Below are 21957 nucleotides of genomic sequence, written 5' to 3' on the forward strand. Positions count from 1 at the left end.
CTTGTGAAAGGTTGAAAAAAATTGCACTAAAACCTTAACAAACTTCTAAGTGGACAATTAATTTAGTCACATTCCTTATCAGAAGCCATTCCTAATGTTAATCTGACACATGTAAGATATGCAGCGTAATCAATGCATGCAAACATGCAATAAATTGTTCACACCATTACTTTTCTAGATTCTGGGAAGCTGCCATTTAGCTAAACATTATTTTACAGAAATGCCTGCTATTACATCCTACCTCCTTTTTTTCTACTTCTACAGTATAGGAAAAAAAGACGCTTCTGAAGCATCGGGAGAGCCTTTTTGTCTGCTTGCCGTGACTGTAGCAAGTACCCAGCTGAGCTTGGAAGTGTCTGCAGTACACACTGAAGAGACCGCAGCTTCCCCGATGACAATGTTTGCCTAATCCCAGCTGCAAGCTACAAGGCAGGGACGCGGAACCGGGACTTGGAAGAAGAGGCTTCCCGTGTCTGCAGTTGCTGGGGCTGGACATTTCAACCCCAGCTGAGGATTAATCAGCTCTCTATCTTCAGGAATGTTATTTGCCCAGTATAAATGACATAAACCAAGATCACCATCTTAGTTTATTTTTCTAGAGTCCTTAGCATGCTACATTAACCTGACAACGTTTAATCTTGTGTTCATTTCACAATACACTTCATGCAATTCACAGCTGTAATTGGTTTTTCACTGACATTACACGTTTCAACCTAGCCATGGGAAAAGAATAACTCTTAATATTATTTCTCCTAGAAGTGTCCAAGCTCAGATGGCACAGAAGCAGCTCATGCTAGTTTCATGTGCGTGTTTCTTTCTTCTGCGTTTTCTTTCACTGCAAGGATGATCACTGGCGTGAGGTTGTAAGGTCCTTGTTTTAGTCCATTTGCAATTGAACTACGTTTGTTTGATTTCTTATGTCCTGAGGAGTTCTCTCTTATAAAACAGCATTCAAGTATTCTAGTTTAACATCCCCATTTTTCTGAGTTAAGGAACAAAGTAGACCTTGGGCTTCTGTCTCCATTATGAGTCTTCCACAGTCCCATAACTGACAGCCGTAGAGTCTTGCTTTGTAACACACACTCAGCACTAAAGCCAGAGTATTGCTATTTGGCATTATCCAGTGAAGTGCAAGAAATTAAATAAGTTATGTCTTTATTGCTATAGTACAGTACCAAGCAAAGTCACTTTTTAACGCAATTGCAAGGATTTCGTAGAGTACGTGTGCCTCCTCCCAGGGCCCAGTAGTTCAGCTGCACTGCAAGTATCTCTTCACATGTCACTCTAAGAAGACGTGTTGAGTATTCTTGAGTCTGAAGAATCAGACCTTTCATCATACTCATCTTCTGTGTAAATTGGTTGCTTAGACACAATAGGACACCCGTCATCAGGGATTGAGATCCTAGGATCCTCTGACGAGCGGGACGGAAGGACGGGCGAGCTTCGGAAAACGCTGGCTGAGTTGCCAGAGAAAGGAGTGACGTACTGGGACCGCAGCTGGTACTGCTGCTGCAGCGTCATGGTGTTCCACAGGGTGACGTCATTGGGCAGGAACGGGCTGGACTGGTTTCTTGCCAGAGTGTTCCTCAGCATCAGTGGGTAGCGTGGTGGCTGAGGGAAAGGGTGCTGCAAAGGTACGGCCAGAGGGTTTGGCACGACGTTACTGGAATCGGCAGAGAACCTCAGCGTGTCGGGAACCCTAAATGCTGAGCCCACAGACCACTTGGAAGAGGAGATGGGGTACGAACTCAGCGTATGTTCAAAAATGTGCCCGTTGGAAGGCAAAACAAGACCATCCGATTCTGCAGTAGTTCTCTCCCCACTGACCACTGAAGAGCGACTGGACAGGAGAACCTCTACAGCGCTCACCAGATCACCACCGCACCCCTTCAGGATCAGCTCCAGCACAGTCGGCTTTTGGTTAGGGAAGATCTTTTTCAAGACTTCAAGCGGAGGTCTGTTGGCTTTCAGACTGAAAGGTAAAGAAACTGTGCCGGAAGGACCTTCTATCAGGAGGTGGTTCTGCTCTGGGTGGTACTTGGGGCTGCCTGGACGGCTCTCTGCGCTTCCACCGTTTTTCTGAACCGCATAACCAACCTCTTCCACTGAAACTATTTCAGGGCTTTCAGGGGTGAAGCAACTTTTGGCTTTAGTCATGTCTGGCGAACTCCTTTGGTCTGTGTCTTTGTCACTGTAGGTCTCGGCATTGTCTGCTCCGCTGGCATCACCCAGCCGCTCCTCACTCATGTCTGCAAAGAGAAGGCAGGGAAGTTAACAAAAAACTGAAGTCAAAAGCTTTTACAGGTATTTGAAAATACAGTCTTCTTAACAAGAACAGAGCAGGATCCTAGGAGGGAAAAAAAACATTTCTCACAGAGGTACCGCTAAAATTAAAGTCTTCTTGCAATGTCTTGTGAGAACAAAATTGCAAAAGAATAGTGGGACCGGGTCTATGCATTTTATGTCACCTTATAGATATCTGTCTCCTTCTCCCATCTGCAAGAAAAGAAGCTGTGGTCATTTTTCTGCTAGTGCCAAATATGCTCTATCAATCCTCTCTCACAGGTTACAAGGCAGCAACACACCACCCAAGTGCAAGCTCTCGGAGGGGAACTTCAGCACTTCTATACCGCAGTTCCTCACTAACACCACCTCACTGGCCATGAACTGAAGACATCCAGGTGGCATCTGGGAGACCACAATTCCCTCTGCAAGTCCAACAGCATTGGAAGAACCACTCTGTCATGTCTCCCGGCTGAAGGTTAAAGAAGTCTTCAGATAAATCTGCGTATTCCGGTTCTGGGTCTGTAGAAACTGGTTCCTTCCCCAGTAACAATCACAGTCTTTTCCTCCAAACCCTGGAGCACAGCTGCTGCCTTGGAGCCTGTTAGAGCACAGAATCTAGAAAAATCCAGTTTGGAGAGGACCTCTGGAAGGTGTCTGGTCCAACCTCCTGTTCAAAGCAGGAGTGACCTAAAATACACAGCAGGTTGCTCCAGTCCCTGCTCAGCAGAGTTTTAAGTAATTCCACGGATGGAGACTCCACAATCTCTCTCGTCACTTGTTCCAAGTACCTTGCTTTTTGCGTGCTAAAGCAAGGAGGGCAAGAGGTACAGGGATGAAAACAAGCCCTTTGACCACTCTGTCTCCAGATGGACACTCAAAAATAGGGACATCCAAAATCCCTGGTCACTTTGGCAACATCTGGCCAGAGTAGGGGAAACATTTTGAAATGAGACTGCTTGTCAGAAAGAAGAAGAGAAGAAAATGGAAGGAAGGCTGACGGCTTTCACAGGTTGTGCGCAAGGGGGACAATGTACTTGCTGGAGACTGTTAATGGTCATTCCTCAAGAATGCTGTTCCTCTGGCCTCCCTCATACAGCACCTCCCTGGGAAGCATCAGTGTCTGGGGAACGGGTCATTGTCCAAGCTGCAGCTGACCAAGCCTGCTTTGACTGCACAGGGCGATGCTTTTGAACACACATACGTGAAAGACCACCTGCAGAAATAAACCCCACTATTCACTTGGTTTCCCAAGCCCTTGGTGAACAGCCCAACTAGGTAAAGAAGCTACAAGAAGCAAACAAAGGTTCCCAAAATGTGCTGATGACCACCCCTGCCCAGTCGAGATGGAACAAGTTAATGGCGCGCAAGCACCTGAGCCTCGCTGCTCACCACCAGTGGCCCTGCCTGCTTCTCACCCCAGGAACAGGCAGGGCATTTCCCCATGCCGCGGGCTAAGTTCAGCATTGAACAGACCAGCTCGAGACAAGCTCTCTTGGTGCAATTTACCCACCTTGAGAAAGGAATTGGGGTCTGAGCAAGTCTGCACTCAGCAAGAAGACGCTACGATCGCCAGAACGGGGGCAATAAATTAATACCAAGATCCCGGCAGAGCACAGCCGGACGGCCAGCGTGGCAGAAGGAGGTTCTCCTCACAAGGATGGCTGTGCCAGGCAGAAGTGACGGGGCCATCCTACAGAGCAGTGGGATGCTGCTAGTTTGGGCTGTGGAAGATGAGCGTGGGAGTGGAGCTGAAGGACACAGATGCCCTGATGAAGATCTCACCCTGCTCTCTTAGCAGGATAACCTGTTGCCGGTACCTGTTTTTGTATCGGTTATCTCTCTGCCCGGTGCAAGCGGAGCGGCAGGGACTTCTCGCGTGGGTGTACCGCGGAGCAGGCGATGCGTGTGTGCTCCCCTCCGCAGCAGCCGGAGCGCGATGCAGAGCCTGTTCGCCGGCAGCGAGCTGCAAACGCGTGTCCTTTCGGGGAGCTGGTTAGAACTTGGCAGAGCTCATCCACTACCTGGAAAACCGTGCGGCTCACACTACTTTTCCCTCCTAATCCCTCCACATGTTCTTTATCATGCGTTTGTTACTAAGGACAGGATGCAAAGGATAATTGCGTTCGAGCAATCTACACGAGGACGGCTCACCGGGCAGCCTGAGGACAGCTAATTACCTCCGTGCCCGTCTTCCCACAGACAGGGAGGCACGTCAGGGAGACGAGGGTCCTAATTCCCGCATAAACAGATTGCGCTGTGGCACCCAAGATCGCCAAACAGACCACATGCAGGCAGGGCGAACTGCCGAAGCACCGCGCTTTTCAGTGTATCTTTATGGGCTGACAATAAGCATCACTGGGGAGCTAAAACATGCTAAAAACCCCCCCAAACAACCAAACAAACAACGAAAAAACCCAAATAAACCAACAAGAAAAGAAAAAAAAAAAAAAAAAAAAGAAGAATCAGACTAGATTTCCCTAATACCCTCCCTGATCCCGAATAACGATTATTTTCAACACGGCGGGGGGGGGGGGGGGGGGGGGGGGGCGCTGCCCCCGCCGCCGGTCAGGGACCACCGGGACCGGGCTCTTGGTCCGTTTGAGGTGGGCACGAAGCCTCCATCGTTACGGAAGCAGAGATTTTGGGGGGACGCGTCGCCCTTCGGCGAGCACCGAATTGTAGGAATATCGCACGCAAGTATCAATCCCAAATACCTGTATTTTCAAGTACAAAAATATCAGTTCTGTGTTCAGAACACGCAGCCCGCTGCTCTTCGCCAAACGTAATTTTTGCACCGCTCTGAAGCTTCACGTGGGGATGTTCCGGGCTTTAAGAAAAGAAATCTGGTCCTCCGAGATTTTTTACGTTTGTGAGGTTTCGTTGTTGCGTTTTGCTTGTTGTTTGGGTTTTTTTGTTGTTTGTTTGTTTGTTTGTTTTTTCCTATTTCATATCGCCTGCATTCAAGCATTCGCTTCGCCAGCCCTGAGGAAGCCAGGGAAATTGTCTCCTTGTTGGTGTAGAGGATGGCGAATATCCACCGAGCCGTTCTCACGCAGAGACGGCTACACCCCGGCTCTGCGGAGACGCAGGGCGAGGACGGGCAGGGAACACCGTGCCGCGGGGGAACCCTGCGTGCCTCCGCGGAAAAACCCGCACAAAACAGACAACGCCGCCGCGAATTTGGAGCGACGCGGGCCACAATTTTTCCTTGCCTGTTTATACTCCAGTTTCTCCGCGCCTATTTATACTCCAATTTTTCCTTGCCTATTTGCACTCAAATTTTCCCTCGCCTATTTACGCGTTACGGACGGTGTGTAAAGAGACAAATAAACGCCAGACGGGTGAGAGCGAGAAGCTGTTCTCACGTTCGTGACTTGTCCGGAAAACTTGGTGTAATGCTACTTTGGCACCGAACTTGCTTCCTCGGCATTCCCCCCGCCGGCGCCCCGTTAGAGCAGCTCGCACTTCGATGGTTAGGGCAGCTCTTTCTGCAACACAGATTTTTCTCGGATGCCCGAAACATCCCCGGGATGAGGACGGACTGACACCAGCAGCAGCACAAAGCCACTTAAAGCTAAGGTCGTGTAAGACCTGCGGGGGGCTTTGTGGGGCTGCGGAGCTCTTTTTCGTTGGTTTGGGGAAAGCGGGGGTGCGTTCTGCCGTTTGTTCGGGTTTTTTAAATCACTTTCACTCCAGACTTTCTCTCCTGCAGCCAGAGGTGCCAAGTACTCCGTGGGCGGCTGGTCGCCGCTCCCGAACCGGCACTGCTGCGTCGCGTTAAGCCGCTGGCTCTGAAATTAACCGAAGAGTCCATACATCGTTACGTTAATTGTTTGTGAGCCTTGATAACTGTTACTCGGGCAGAGCAAAGTAACACGCGCCGATGTGGGAGATGGATGCTGGTGAGGACGTTATCGGGAGGAGGAATCCACTCCGGGTCAGCGCAGGGAGATGCAGCGGGGGCTGTTCCCAGGAGCGTTTTTTTTTCGCGGAACGGAACTTTGCAGCTGCCCCACCGAAACGACCGGTTCGGGCAGGAGTGAAAATAAACGGATCTGCCTCCACCGCGCATCGGGAAACACCTTCTCCCTACCGAAAAATCTCCCAGGAGATGCATGCACCGGAGGGGGGGGTGGTGTTAGAAACGGGGTGGGCTGGGGAGCAGAAAGTTCCGTCCTCTGTTCTGGGGACGGTTTCAGCACAGGTAGCGGGGAGGCAGGGAAGATGCAGAGAAAGCCGCGCCGTTCCGAGCACGCAGGGAGCTGCGAACAAGCAGGTTACCCGGGCAAACGGCGCCTGGGCCGGCAGCAGGAGGACCACCGGAGGAGATCGTTTCCCGCTTTGCCCTCACGCATTGCCACGTTCATAGAAGCGGCGGGGGGGGAACCCCTCAGTAACTCCCGGAGAGCGGGGACCGGTCCCGGTCCCCCCCAGCCCGGCCTCGCCGCGGGTTTTGATTTATTAAGATCTGCTCCGTTATGTGTTTTTTTTTTTTCTCCCCCCCCCCCCCCCCCCCCCAAGCTGTTAGCGGAAAGTGCTGACTGGCTGGCAAGGAAGAATTTCTCATCAATACACTTTGATTGTATTTTGCAAACAGAACGCCTGTTGCTTGGTAACATTTCACTTGAGCCTGACCTTCCCCAAAAGTTATTGCTATCAGATTCGATTTACACTGTCCTCTCGTGATTACTGTAATCTTTTAAGCTGGGAAATTCATATATCAGGGGGAAGAAAAGTTGGGCGTGCAAGTCAATACCGTTCTTACCCGCCAGATTTATATCCTGCTGGCGAAGTTTATTTGTTTCACTTTCTGGAAGGAGCCAAGCCGGCCTTATTTTGTTTTTTTCTCTCCTCTTCTCCCCCCGGCCTTTCCCCCGCCCCGGCCAGGCGAAATTCGGGGGGTGGAAGGACGTCAAAGCCCCGTCCCTGGGGAACGGGGCAGGGATGGGGGGTCCGGGGAGGGGCAGGCAGGGGAAGTGGGGTCCCCGACCACCGGCACCTCCACCGCAACCGGGGCCGTGTCTTACCCAGAGGCAGAGGAGCAGAGCCCAACCGGGCCCCACCGGCTCCCTCGGACAGAGACCGGCCAGTCCCGCTCCCGGTCCCGCACACCGCCCCGCGGGGCGCCGGCCGCCCGGCAACGAGCCGTGAGGAGCCAAGCCGGGCGGGAGACCCCCGGCTTCGTCGTTCTCCTCCCGGGGCACCGGGTAAAACCTCGTCGCAGCCGCCGCTCGGCCAGCGGAGCGGGCCGCCGGACATCCCCGTCGGAGAAGGCCGCCCGCTACCGCTCGGGTGCGTGGCGGGGACGGGGGGCCCGGAATGCCGGGTTTGAGTCCGAAAACCTGCGGTGCCGGCTGGTCCCACCCCGCAGGGGCCCCGTCGCGGGCGGCAGTTCGTGGGCCGGCACCCCCGGCCCGCCGAGATCCGCCCCGGGAGGGGAACAGGCAGAACGCGGCCCCCCCCACCCCGCCGCCCCGCAGCCCCCCGGCTCCCGGCGCCGCGTCCCCCCCCGAAGCTCCCCGCGGAGGTTTCGTCCCGGACGCGCTCCCGGAGCCCACCCGGAGGGACGCGGGGGTTCGACAGCGGCGGGGCACGGCCGCTCCCCGGGGGCCCCGCAGCCGCACGTCGGGGAGCCGCTCGGCAGCGGCGGTCTGCGAGCCCGGGGGGAGCAGCGGGCCCGGCTCCCCCCTCCTCCCCGCCGCCCACCCCGGGGTCCCGACCCGTCCCGGCCTCACCTGCCTTGGGGAGCGGCCCCGGGAGCGCGGGGGGCGGCTCGGCGGCCCAGCGCAGGGCGGCGGCGGCCAGCTCGGCGGGGGCCCTCGGGGGAGCGGGGCAGGGCGGCGGTCCCGGCGGCGGGGCGGCGGCGGGGGGGGGGGGCTCTGCGCTTCCCGGCGGTCCCGGGAGGGAGCGGAGGGAGTCCGGGAGGAGGCTCTCCAGGCTCTCGTTGGCCTGCTGCCGGCGCAGGGCCACCTGGGCGGCCATCACCCGCTGCCGCTCGATGATGAGGATGCACTTCTCGCAGGTGCAGTCCTTGAAGCGGCAGTAGCGCTTGTGGCCCTTCAGCCAGGACAGCACGCCGTGGTTGCGGCACCGGGCGCACTTGGGGGTCCGCTGCAGGGGAGCCCGCGGCGGCTGCGACACCGGGCCGCCCATGTAGAGGTACGGGGAGCCGTAGCCGTTCATGCCCGCGGGAGGAGCCGCGGCCGGCTCCGGGGCGGAGGGGGAAGGGGGCAGCGGGGGAGCGGAGAAGGGGGGGTTGGGGGGGGGGGGGGGGGCGCGGCCCCTGGCCGCCGCGGAGGCACCGGCGGGCAAAGAGCTGCCGCCGGCCAGAGCCACACTGCCGCTGCCCGCGCCGCCCCGCAAAGCCCAGCCGAGCCCCTCCGCCCGCCCCCCGCCCGCCCCTCGCCGACGGGGACACGGAGGGAAGAGGGAGGGAGGAGAGCGGTCGAGGGGGGGCCGAGCGGGTCCGGCCCCCAGCGGGCCGGGACCGGGGCTGATGCCACCCCCCCGAGCGGCTCACGGGTCTTGAAGTCCCGACGGGGCTTTTAGGAGCTTCCCCCCCCCCCCCCCCCCCCCGGGACGCTGCGAGGGGCGGCACGGTGCGTGGGTGCTGCGGGGAGGGGCGGGGAGTGTGTGTGTGTGGGGCGGGGGTGGTTCGCCCGAGCCCAAAAGTTTTACCAAAGTTTTGGGGCTGCCCCGGAGCAGGAGCCGCCCGGAAGCGGCTGCCGGGGCCGGGGGATCCCCGCGTCCCTGGCCGAGGCGGGCACCGGGCTGCAGCAAGGCTTGTGCGGGTCGGGGGCAGCCGAGCTGCTCGCAGCCTCCTTGACGGGGCGGGAGCCTTCCGCACCGCCGGCCGCGGGGAGGTCTACGGCCGAGACGCGGGTGATTTCCAACCCGGCAGCGAGAAGTTTAAACCCGAATGTAACACAACAGCCAAAGGAGGTAGGGGAATATCGGCTGGGGGAGAAACAAACTCCCTGCAAGCATTTCTCTGCCCGCGCCGCACCGGTACGGCGTGTGCTGTGAAGGTATTTGAGCGATACTTCATTACTTGGTTCTTTCCTAATTACTTTTCTGCTCCTAGGGGAAGAGGGACCGGGGGAGACGTTTTCTCTCCTGTGCGGGGTGCGAGGGAGGATGCCCGCTCCGTCGGAACAACCGGGAGCCGCGCTGTGAACGGTGTCCGGTGCGGAGAGCGGCCCGGCGCCGCCCCCCACCCCACCCCGCGGGATGTCTCGTCAAATAAATATTCCAAATAAATATCCGACCGTCTCAAAATCGCCGGGGGGCGCGCAAAAGACGGCGCGCAGCCGTCTCCTGGGAATCCGTTCCCCCAAAAACGAAGAAGCGGGGTGCCAGTGCCGGTGGGGAACCCTGCTCCCCCCGACAGCAGGAGAGGGGCCGGCTGCACTCCGGGCGCTGGGGTCGGAGCGCTCATTTGATAACGGCGCCGTCACCCTTCCCTCCCGTTTGACGGGAGGGTTTTCCGCGTCCCTGTGATCGACGACACCTCCCCACAGGGCCAGGTTCGCCCTTGCGGCAGCAAAACGTCCCCCGCCTCAAAGCCTGTCGCAACCCAACACCGGGCGGCCCCCGGCCCCCGTCTCCGCTCGCAGAAAAGGTTTATTCGAGCACATAATGGGATCCCAGCAGAAAGCTTTTCAGGGGAACGGGCTGTGGCGAACCGCGCCACATGAACTCCGTTTCCAGGGCTGTTAAGCTTTTAATTGGAAAACAGCGGAGGGAATGTCAAGGTGACAAGGTGACAAGCCAAAACCGGGCCCGAACCCACCGGCGTTCCGCGGCTGTCCCGCGGGGGTCGCGGGTGGGCGGAGGGCAGCGGAGGGCGGGGAGGGGGGGAGGGGACACGGGGGTTTGCTTGCTGTAGAAGACGCATTTGGGGAGGGGGCGTCGGCGGGGAGCTGGGCTACCGTTGCGGGGCTGCGAGCGGCAGGATCGGCTTCGGCTGCAGCTCGCCGAAACTGATTTTGGGGCACGCCCGCGTCAGGAGCCAGTTACGCGGGGTCTTGCCACTCGGGGAGATGCTCCGGGTGTCCGTGAAGGTCCCCGCTGTCACACAACCTGGGGGGGGGGGGGGCGGAGAACGCGGCTGCGCTCGCAGGCGGGGGCCAAAACTCCACGGCCGACTTCGGGTACCGCTGCGAGCTCCGCACAAACCATCGGTCACCGCCGCCCGTCGAGGAAAGCGCTGGCTGCGAGGAACGCACCGGTCGCCGACCCGTCCGAGACGCTGGGGAAGGGGCGACCTGCAGTGTGGCGAGAAGGAAAGCAGCCAAAAACAAATAAAAAAAACCCAACCCCGTCTCAAACCAAACTAAAAGCCCGTGGAAACTCCGGCGGGGTCCCCGCACACCTCGCCAGCCCCGCTCGGAGGAGACCCGGAGGAGCAGGGGTGGGCTGACCGCCTCGTGTCCCCCCCTCCCCTCCCCCGGAGGAGCCCCCGGCTTCCTGGGGGGACCCCCCCCCCCCCGCAGGGAGCTAAAGGGAGCACCCCGAGCACCCCAACTTCACTATTTAGGGGCAAACGCTTCTGCCGGGTGCCCCACGGAGAACCCCGCTCCCCCCTCAAGTTCACGCGACGCCGGATGCGGGGTTTTTCTCCCCAAAACTTGGCGCTCCGGGCGGGTGGGGATCTGCTGCCCTGCCCTCCAGAGGATGCTGCTCGCCCTCCCCCCCGCGCCCCCCCAGCTGGGAGAGGGGTCGCTGCGGGGGTCCGAGGGGGCAGCCGCTCGCTGCCGGCGCTGCGGGCCCTGGCGGCGGGAGGGCAGGGAGCCGCGGGAGCGGGCTGACAAGTGTGATGAAATGATCTTCCTTAACTAAACTCGTAAAGCACCGGGCAATAAAACTCAATCTTCTGTAAAATCCAATTAAGTCATTATCTGACTGATTGTATCTTTAATTGAAAACAGAAGTGACAGTAAATTTCTGTGATATATCAGGATCAATCGATACCGCTATACGATTCAGCCTCAAGAAGTGATTTATAATGTCAAACCTATATAGGTAACTCCACATTATTCTCTCTAAAACCACTGGTGGATGAAATTAAGAGTAAGTGCGTTTAATAAAAAACAAGATGGTCAGGTTATTGATTACAACAGATGGGGGTGAAATCAAATAGATGTTTTCAAAGCACAGAGCGAAGAAAATACAAGTAATTTCTTTTTTTCTGTTTTAATACAGCTCACCAAATATACACACAAGAAAATTCAGTCATCAATAACATTTTTATTTCAGGTGCAGCCGCAACTACAGAGAACAATGAATTTTTTTCTAGACTAGTTTCATTTCGGGTCGGCTTCTGTAACGCGGGAAAAGAACACCGCCAGCCGATTTTAACAAAATAACGAACACGGGAACTCGAGGTAACTTTTTCGAGGCTTACTTACTCGCAGTTTAGATCGCAATCTAAGGCAGGGCGCTCGACTTGTAATATGCAAAATACGTTAATTTGGCGACACGAGAAGAAAACGCCTGGAGCCGAGCGGCAGCACCGGCCTGCCAGGAGCCACTAAAAACACGTAACGGGACGATGCTCCCCAGCGATGGGTCACCGGTCCCCCCCCACCCGGGCGCAGCACCCTCGGTCCTCTCGGCCCCCCTCCCCGACCCCCTCCCCGCATTTCGGCGACGCTCCCCCCGCCTCCGGGAAGGGGGGTTGCATGGGGGGGAGCCCCCCCCCCCCGGCTGCCCCCGACGCCGGCAAGAGGCCGGCGTCCCGCTCCGCACCTGGAAAGGAAAAAAAAAACACCCCAAACGCCCCCCACCCCCCCAACCCCCAAAGCAGAACAAGAAAACCGTGAAGGCTGCTGCACCGCCCTGCCCCGGGCCAGGACCCCCGGGCCGGGCCTACTCGCCGCCCTCCAGGACGGGGCTCACCGCGAAGGCGTCGGTCTCCGGGGGGGACTCGCACTTCGGGTCCCCCTTGGTGCTCTCGCTGCTGGACGGGTACCCCAGGCCGGAGTCCTGGCTGCTGGGAGGCGAAAACACTGCGGGGGGGGGGGAGAGAAAACACAGCGCCTGAGACACACACGCACCCCACACAGCCCCCCGCCGGGACCCACGCGTGTCCCCGCTCCCTGGGGAAAAGGAGTCCCCCATCAGGGAAGGGGGTCCCAGCCCGGGCCGGGGGTCCGCACCCCCCCCCCCCCCCCCCGCGGTATGCAAACCTAAGGGCCGGCTCCAGGGCCGAGGACAGGTATTAAAGAATTTAAAACTCAACGCAGCGCTAGGAACGTTTGCGACTCGCAGTAGATACAAACGCCACGTAAAAGGGTCTCTGACCTTCCTAACCTTAGACGAGCTGAGATCCCACCCCCAGCACTCCCCTCCTGCCCACCGTGAATATAATTAAGGGGAAGCTGCAGTGGTAATTTCTCTCCTCATTAACTTCCTGATTGGTTTCAGGCTCAGGATACCGGCGGGCGGCCGTTTGTCACCAATTCCAAACGGCCAATCGTTAATACTAATGTTTGTGTAACTAACTGCCAGCATCTGCCACGGCTCCGCGTACAACGGTAATAGTGAAAGGGCAACACTGGTGCTTCCCCTGTTAATTCAGGCTCTGATCATCAATACGAAAATCTATGATGTAATTAGCAAAACGCGTCGGCCGTCGAGGCAGTCGGAGGGAGCTAAATCACGGGGGGGGGGGGGGGGCTCCATGGGCCCCTGACACCTTAATCGCCAACACTTGCAACGTTCTGGATTTCACTGTTTAGTGGAGAATACTACCAGCCTGCGACCTCTTAAAAGAGAACGTTGTTTACAGCCATGGCTGGTGTTTCAGAAGCCATAATGAATCTAGTACAACAGCGCAAGAACAAGCAGTACAGAGCGGAGGCTTAAACTCTTGTCCCCAAGCCCCACCACCGCGCCGGAGCCAGCAGCCCCTCCGCGCTCCAGCCCCGCGTGCTCCCAGACTCCAGGGGCTTCCAGGATGTCCGAAGTGCAACGGAAAAGAAAAGGGCAGGCTCGGCTTCCACCGCCACGCAAACCCAACGGGATTCAAGGAGAGCGAACAGCAGCCATCTGGGTTTACCCCATCACCCGGCAAACAAGAAACACTCGATTAAAAAGCCACCAACATCCCCTTTCTGCAGTATCGTATGTTTCTGCAGTAACTCCCATTTGCAGCTCAGCTTCCGGATTTGTCCTTATTTTAAACACAACGCTGGTTACCAAGAGATGGAAAAGACATTATGGAGTTGAGGTCTCACGTATCATCCTCATCTGCCCTTCCTGTGACTAGATAAAACAGTGACTTCTGTTACTTTCCGGGAGTTCTTCCTGGTTTTGGCACCGCGGAACCTGGCTCCTTCACCTCATGCAGGTCTCTCTTTGATGTCTCTTTAGGGACAAGTAAGTCTCTAGCATCGTCCTGTCAAAGCAAGGGTCTGAGATCATCCTGCCAAAGCAGACTCTACTACTGTTGTCTGTAGAATCATTTACATTGGAGGAGACCTTCAAGATCAACAAGTCCAACCATTAACCTGTCAGCTCCACCACCAAACCATGTCCCTAAGCTTCGCATCTACACATCTTTTAAACACCTCCAGGGATGCTGCCTCAACCACTTTGATAGAGCGGATTGTAAGAAACGTGAAACTATAAGAAAGAAGCCTTAATATTTTCTAGTTTTTAGTAGTCTTTAGTACTGTAACTTGTATTCCTGCATGCATAGTGATCGAACGATGTAACTGTTACACTAATCCCTGTTTTCTCATTAAGGAGTGTAGTGGAAGGACATGGGCACAAGCTATCACTTAGTCGTTAGACAAAATAATTAAGTGAAACAAAAGTGGTCTTGGTTCTCAGCAAATAATTGGGATAATTGTGGGATAAAAGAGACTCCTAAATAATTCTGCTCCAGACAGCTCAGCCTTGGGAGCGCAGATACACCAAGCTACAGAGATAAGGAGGCACCAAGAGAGCAACAAGACCAGAGCCAAACACCCTGAAGGACATGATGTACGTGATCCTAGAACTGAGTTTGCGCAGAAACAAATGTCAATCAGTGAACAGCGTGATGAAGAGGAGGGCCTTCATCTTGGGACCCCCAAAGACCACCCAAAGATGTTAACAGACATGCGTGAAAGATAATTACATATGCTAATTAGTTCCTAGAAATATAATTAATATTTACATGTGTGATTGTATTTAACGCGAAGCAACAGGGTGTCTGGTGCGCACGTCTGGAGGAGAAATCCGTGTGCCCAGTGCCGCAATACAGAACACCTGCTGAGCAGTGTACATGGTACTGTTGGGTTTTTCCTACCGGATCTTCGAATCAGCTTCCCCGGGCAGCCTGTTCAATGCCTGACAACTCTTTCAGTGAAGACATTTTTCCTAATGTCCAATCTAAACCTCCTCTGACGCAACTTGAGGCCTTTTCCCCATGTCCTAATGCTTATCTTTCTTGTAGTGAAAACTGAATGCAGTACTCAAGGTGCGGCCTCACCAGTGCCGAGCACAGGGGCACGATCACCTCCCTGCTCCTGCTGGCCACACCATTCCTGATCCGAGCCAGGATGCCGTTGGCCTTCTTGGCCATGTGGGCACACTGCTGGCTCATGTTCAGCCAGCTGTCAGCCAGCACCCCCACGTCCTTTTTGGTTGGGCAGCTTTCCAGCCACTCCTCCTCAAGCCTGCAGTGTTGCATGGGGTTCTTGAGACCCAAGTGCAGGACCCTCACTTGAACCTCATATGGTTGCCCTCAACCGATCAATCCAGCCTGTCCAGATCCCTCTGAAGAGCCTTCCTACCCTTGAGCAGATCAACATTCCCACCCAACTTGGTGTTGTCTGCGAACTTACTAAGTGAGCACTCGATCCTCTTGTCCAGATCGTTAATAAAGATGTTAAACAGAACTGGCCCCAGTAATGAGCCCTGGGGAACACCGCTTGTGATCAGCCGCCAGCTGGATTTAACTCCAATCACCACAGCTCTTTGGGCCTGGACATCTAGACAGGTTTATACCCAGCAAAGTGTACACCCATCCAAACCATGAGCAGCCAGTTTCTCCAGGAGGATGCTGGGGGAAACGGTGTCAAAGGCCTTGCTAAAGTCCAGGTAGACAACATCCTCAGCCTTTCCCTCATCCACTAAGCGGGTCACCTTGTAATTTAAGGAGATCAGGTTGGTTACACAGGACCTGCCTTTCATGAACCCATGCTGGCTGGGCCGGATCACCTGGTTGTCTTGCCACGTGATGGCACTCAAGGTGATCTGCTCCATAACCTTCCCTGGCACCAAGGTCAGACTGACAGGCTTGTAGCTCCCAGGATCCTCCTTCCAGCCCTTCTTGTAGATGGACATCACATCATTTTAGATCTGACATAAAACTTTTTTTTTAACTTGATGAATGGGATATTAACCTCACACTACATTTTCTCCTAGCTAAAAGACAAAGAAAACAATGCAGTGCTTAGATATGAGGGAGTGACAAAGAGGTGAGGGCGACTTCCGACAGTTTTCAGACATTCTGCAAATAATGCTAACGGTTTAATGACACAGGAAGAGGAATTCAGGTCTGGAGCATCACATATTCCTCCACAACGTGGTCAAACGCACCAAACAGCCAAACAGGTCTCTCAAACACCTCTGGGCCTGCATAACTGCTGGACTGCTGGAGGAAGGCACAGATTTGCACCTAGAGCAGGCTAGAACAGCATGAGGGTAACCTGCAGTTGGGAACAACTTTGTATTTCTAGCCCACCAATCCTGAAACCCAGAAGGGCTGCATGATCAGAAATGCTCTTGCGGGATCCAAGAGCCAAGCTCTTCCCTGCCATGAGAACATACCAGGTGATCACCGACACTGTGCTCCCCACCTTCCCTTTTCAGTGTGTAAGTGGGGCTGACGGTGGAGTCCAATGAGAAGTCACATCTCCTCAGCGTCTGGATGAGGATGCAACTTGTCTTTCCACTTCATTTCCTTTGCTGCCTGTGCTTGAGATTTCATCACTGCCTAAGAGCTCCAAGGACTTGAGCCAGATGCAAACATGCAGGTTAGGAAGAACAACTGGAGGAACAGAGGAACATTTCTGCTCCTCTGGAAGGGAATCTGGCTCACCTGGTGAGACAGGCTCACAGCACAAACATACTCACTGGGTTGCCGAGTCTGCACCACAATCCCATGATCTGAAGCACACACCACGCATTATCTCAGGCGAGTAATCTGTTGGAGTGGTTCGTGCTTTGACTACCACAAAATGACAGAACAGAGATGCTCCGTAGGTCCACACCCCAAGGTGAAAGGGGAAACCACCTACAGAAAACGCAGCATCGGCACCTCTCCCGTGTGCTGGGACTAGATCCTCAATAGTCATTCAGGACCTTAGCTTACGCCTGCCAACAACACAAGCTGTGGCTGGATCTGGCCGCACCTGGCATCAGGAATCACCTCCTTCTCCACCAGGGACCTTGCATTATGTAGTAAACAAACTGTAGCGCGGCTTCCACAGGGCTGGCTGGCTCAGGGGCTCAGCTCTCCGGCTCTGAAACCTTGTTCTGCCCTGATTTAGCAAAGTCCGATGTATTAAGATTTAGGACGTGCTGTAAGGAATCTGTGTGTTCCCAGGCTCCGGGCAGAAGTATGAAGGAAGTGACTGAGGTTGAAAGGGGCTAATTTTTTGTTTACTCCTGAGTAGCCAAATGGGCAAGAGCCTTATTTATTTTCAAGGGTTTGTTAATATTTTCAGTGTGCATGTGCCTGGAGTGATGGAAAGGCCCATTTTTAAATACTGAGATCTATAAATCTCTGTGACAAACTTACAGAAAGTTTTTTTCCTAAATGGAAAGAATCCCAACAAAAACCCTACCCAACGTGCTACAGCACGGGCGTTAAAACCTCACAACAGCAAAAATGCCGCTTCGTTTTCCAGCAACTCTGTGTTAATTTTGTGTAGACCTGGGGAATGACAGAGAGGGCAACTTTTTTGGTAGGCAGACACCCACAACTGTTTCTTAGCACGTCGGGTGGTGGCTCCTCAGCCTTTGGGACCAGTGGAGCTCCATCAGTCTTCCAGCATTTCTCATCAAACATCCCAATCGAACTTCAGATGGAAAGTGCCATTACATGGGAACAGCTCCAGCCACCAACTGGCTGGCCTCACAAACTGCCTCAGCGTCTGAAGCACCGATCTTAACGACACGGCTTGTTTTTCCACTGACTTCCAAACTGATCACAGTTTTGACAGTTAGGCAATTTGGGCTACATCTGCCGGTCTCTGAATGTGCACAGGGATATGCAATGACAGGCACAAAGATTTTAAAAACAACCTGGCACTACTGAGAGTGCTACTCCTGTATGCAAACTTGCACTGCTTACTCTGACAGACTTCCACTGCAGTAAATCAGCGTCACCGAAGCCAAGCAAGGAGCAGTGAGTATATGTGCAATGCTGATAATAAGAGCAAGATACTTGGATTGGGACTTGTAGCTATAAAAAGGCAGCAAAAAGGAAATGAGCAATTCTGTTCCGGTGTTTTAATCACACAGCAATAAAACGTAGAAGTTCCAAGTTCAAAGAAACAAAACCTGTGTTCTTTTTGATTTAAGTCTATGAGTTTCATCCGTTTGAGGCTTGCGGCTGATCCTCCCACTGTTGTTACACGGCCCTTATCTGTGTAAATAACAGTACCAGAATTGGGTCTGTGACAGTTTTTAAAGACCATTCCTTGATCTAATTACCTTTTACCCTTGGGAAAGCACCTGAATACTTTTGAGCCATATGAATCTGAAAATTTTTCAGCTAATATCACACAGGAAAAGAAGCGAGAAGGGATTCCAACCATAAATGCAGAACCTTACATCTTCTGACACTGGAAACTGCATTGACTTTTAACGTGAGTGATCCCTGGAATTCAATGGACTGAAAAGAGTAATACACTTCCAGTGGTGTGAGAAAGCAGGAGGATTCATGCTTGAAGAGCAAATATTTTCCTGTGTTTACATTTAAAAAACTATTAAACTCTCAATAGGGAGCAATGTTTAAAGATTCAAAGTTGAGAGGTACAATCCATTTTTTAAAACTCCTTCAACCTCCTTTTTCAGAGAAAGGGAAAATCAGCCAGCGTGCCAGCCCCGCGTGCTGCCAAGGCCCGTGCGCTTGTTCCGCCTGCGCACACACAGAGCTGTGCCGGCGCAGCCACGCACGCAGGGCGAAGGGGAGCAGAACGAGCCCGCTGCCGCCAGCTCGAGGGCACCGGCACACCACCGCAGCGTGCCTGGGTTTTTGGTGCGAGGGTGGACGGGAGCTGCTCTTCGTGGTGCCTTCTCCCCAGTAGCCAAAGCATTTTCCTTTCGTGAATACCGCTGGAAACAGATGCTGCCTCAGCAAGCAGTAATGTCCACTCCAGGCTCCACAGGTCCTATCTGAAGCACCTCGAAAAACAAACAGGCCTGGGAAACCAGTGGCAGTCAAACGAAGAAGCAAGCCACGCTACCCGCACGATGGGTGGAATGAGAGAGAATGGCATCCGCGCTCTCCCCACGTTACCATCTCAAGGACTGGCACTGGTCTTCTCGGTGCCACTGTCAAAAGTAGCGGGGTGACTGGCAATGCTCTGAAGGAAGGCTGGCTTGGTGGCCTGGAAAGACCGCAGGTTGAGTTCGGTTTGAAAACGCTGCCCAGTTGCCACCCAAGTTGCTGGTACCTTGCCACTCCACTGCTCAGACTGAACGTGGGTGGCTGACTCTGCCACCAGCAAACACCCTGCCAAGCCACAGCAACTACTGTAACATACATGGCAACTGCCTGACAGAGCATTAGGTCAAAAAACCAAACAAAACTAACCAAACTGAGAAAACGGTTACTACTGCAAAACCAGGCGCTCAGAGTCAGAGGACCATGAGAACCATCTCAGTTGCTGGCTCAGCAATGGAGAAGAAGACATGCAAGAAAAGAGAGTGAGAGAAAACCACAATTTTCCGATTGTGGAGAAAGCTTTAGAGTCGCAACCAGAGTGCGGGGGGGTGTCCTGACTTTGCTGTAGATCTTCATAAGACGGGTAAGAAGAAATCTTGATGCAAACACATGCAGAAAGGCCAAGTCAAGTTCTCCTAAGCAATCTCCATTCTGCTGCCTCTCATTTTTGGAATGCTTAACCCTATGTTCCCAAAGGTTTAATTCCTTCAGCACACCGTTAATTAACAAAAGGTCAAAAAGAAAATCTATCTCCACCGAATCTCCCATGTGATTCCTCCCTGTGTGAATGTACTATTTGAAAAGTTGGAGGACTACTAACTTCCACTAGGGTGAAGAAACCAGCGTTAGTGGCAGGCTGTTCTTCATAAACAAGCCATGCAAAGGCATCAGTGTCATACTCTGGTATTCTGCTCTGTGCAGATCGAAGACACCAGCATTCTGGAGCCTATGGCTCGATGGGCTCCTGCTACAAAGCCACAGAGAAGCTGCAAAACCTCAACAAAACTACGAGATAAAATATCGTCAGCTGTGTTTTTAAGATCTCCTTTGAACACAAACATCCGTATCTTCTAAGGCTGCAGTAACTCCTGTTTCTGAAGGACGTTCACACTCAGGAATTCACAGTATCTTTCAGTTCTGCTTCCACTCTGTGTGAACCAACCTAAAAAACTATTGTTGTTTCCTTCCTCACATCACTCGTGCTCCAGACAAACGCCGGGATGAAATGGTTCCTACTGACTGATAATTCCCGCCAACACCTGCCAGTGCACAATGTGCTACTGCATTGACCGTCCTTCTCCTCCCATCCCTTAAGGCCTCATCACAGACCTCAACTGGGTGATGGCTCCCACGGGGACAAATTCTGGAAGCCCACCTGAAGCCAAGGGCTTCTGCTCGCTGCAGCCGGTCACCACAACACAGCACAGGTGCAGGCTTCTTAGAAGCAGCGTCAGGCACAGCAGAGAGTAAGACGAGACATGAATCTAACAGGGAGGCTGGTACCAAATAGTAACCAGGGGCTAACGGAAACCCAGCTATGGGTCTGCCTTACAACTAAACTCCACGTATTACACACACCAGCTGAAATGCCTTTGCTAACTTCCCTTTGACCAGGATGCTGTGGACTGTTCTGCGCTGACCGTAATGCGGCCCAACTTGCAAGAAAACGGAAGAGGTGCTCTTTTTCGGCTTTGCAGGTGATAAACACCAGGGCAATCAGTCCTGTTCTAGAAATGTACATCCATGGATATTTTCCTGCTGACAAGAAGTTTCACGAGCAGTAAGCAGAGCTGCTTTTCGATGCAAAAATGTAAACAAGCCTAAGGATCTGGAACTGAAAACATGTCCCTTCTGTGCCTCTGAACAGAGATATACTATTTCACAGCAGAGTCCTTTCTGCCTTCTCAAACACCTACCCTTCTCACTAACATTTAAAGCAATTAGGATTATCTTGGATGCCCACAGTAGGGCACATGCATTGTGTGTTTCAAATTGCATTAATTCTTGGCATCAGGAACTCGGGATAAAAGGTAAAGAACTGAATGGAGATCTTTATTCACCATGCTTTACCACGGATTATCTCATTCTTTTCCAGTTCATGCTTGTACTTTTAGCAACTAAGAAGGCTGGACTATAACTGATGTAATTAGAAACCCAAAGCTGAAGAGAATATCCTCTTCTTGAATTCCCTCACCTCTGGCTTTAAATTCTCTTCCAATAATACGTGAAACGATCAGGTAAGGCTTTCCACTTCTCACCCACCACCAGTTAAGACAGGGAGGGGAGAAGCACAGGGGTTTTTTCTGAGACACCAAAACCTGCCTTGAAACTATACCAATCCATTACAAAGCAACTGCCCTTCATGCTTGCAGATGTCATCCGTAGCAGAGCAGTCCTGACAGACCAACACTTGCTGCTATCACCAGTGTTACATTCTGTGGCTAACCTGACATCACTAAGCCACTGCGGCAGGCTAGGAAAGGCAGAGGGTGAACCATCTCAGAAAAACTTCAGGAGGACTGGGTGTGCTGAGATGCATACCCTTGCCCTGAATCACTGAAAGGCAACACGTGAAATTCAGCTGGTAAAAGCTTGCTTTCGGGCTGGCAGAAGCGAATGGGTACTCACCTTGGCCCAAGGTATTCATGAGAAATGCTCACAAGGCCTGAGCTGGGTCTCAGTAACGTAAAAATCAGTACAACTCCACAAAAAAGCTCACCAGTTTACAGTCCACTGCCAGGAACCCTGATGGCTAGTTCTCTCCATAAGGCAACACGATTTTAATTTTTTCACACAGTCATTTTCTTTTTTGGATGACATGAAGAGAAACGTTCTCCAGAAACAGGACATTTCAACGTAAAGCAGACATTTCCCACTGCTGGGTAACAAAGCAAAAAGTGCACTTCTGTAGAGGATTTTTCGGGTTATCTCGAAGTGTAAACATTCCGTGTGATTACAGAAGAAGCATAACAACAACCTCAACATCAGCAAAGAGCTGAGATGAGGTGACAGATTTGAGGTGTTCTTAACTTGGTAGTAACACCACAAAGAAAAGGCATCATGACAAAACGCCAAAGCCATCTCCCTTTTCCTTTCCTACCATTCTCCAGTCAGTTATTTAAACCCTGCATTGTCCTGTGCACACATTTGTGCAGCAGCACAGGGAACTACACTGGAGAACCAATTCCACGGCCGAACACGCAGACCGTTTGGTTTCGTAG

General features: G+C 53.4%; 2 protein-coding genes across 2 annotated transcripts in view; both read right to left on the bottom strand.

Moving 5' to 3' along the window:
• Positions 1–1284: 1284 nt before the first annotated feature.
• Positions 1285–8469, bottom strand: DMRT3 (doublesex and mab-3 related transcription factor 3). The gene is made up of 2 exons (XM_075411592.1): positions 8022–8469; positions 1285–2249 (listed from the first exon to the last, which is right to left on the bottom strand). The coding sequence occupies exons 1-2, from the start codon at positions 8467–8469 to the stop codon at positions 1285–1287; spliced, it is 1413 nt and encodes a 470-aa protein (XP_075267707.1).
• Positions 8470–12156: 3687 nt separating this feature from the next.
• The window catches only part of DMRT1 (doublesex and mab-3 related transcription factor 1), a 62089-nt gene continuing 52288 nt past the window's right edge, over positions 12157–21957 (bottom strand). Inside the window, exon 5 of the mRNA XM_075411163.1 lies at positions 12157–12296. Coding sequence (XP_075267278.1) covers positions 12157–12296 — 140 coding nt within the window. The remainder of the gene's footprint in view (positions 12297–21957) is intronic.

The sequence above is a fragment of the Opisthocomus hoazin genome, chromosome Z (assembly GCF_030867145.1).
Source record: "Opisthocomus hoazin isolate bOpiHoa1 chromosome Z, bOpiHoa1.hap1, whole genome shotgun sequence".
NCBI classification, from domain to species: Eukaryota; Metazoa; Chordata; class Aves; order Opisthocomiformes; family Opisthocomidae; genus Opisthocomus; species Opisthocomus hoazin.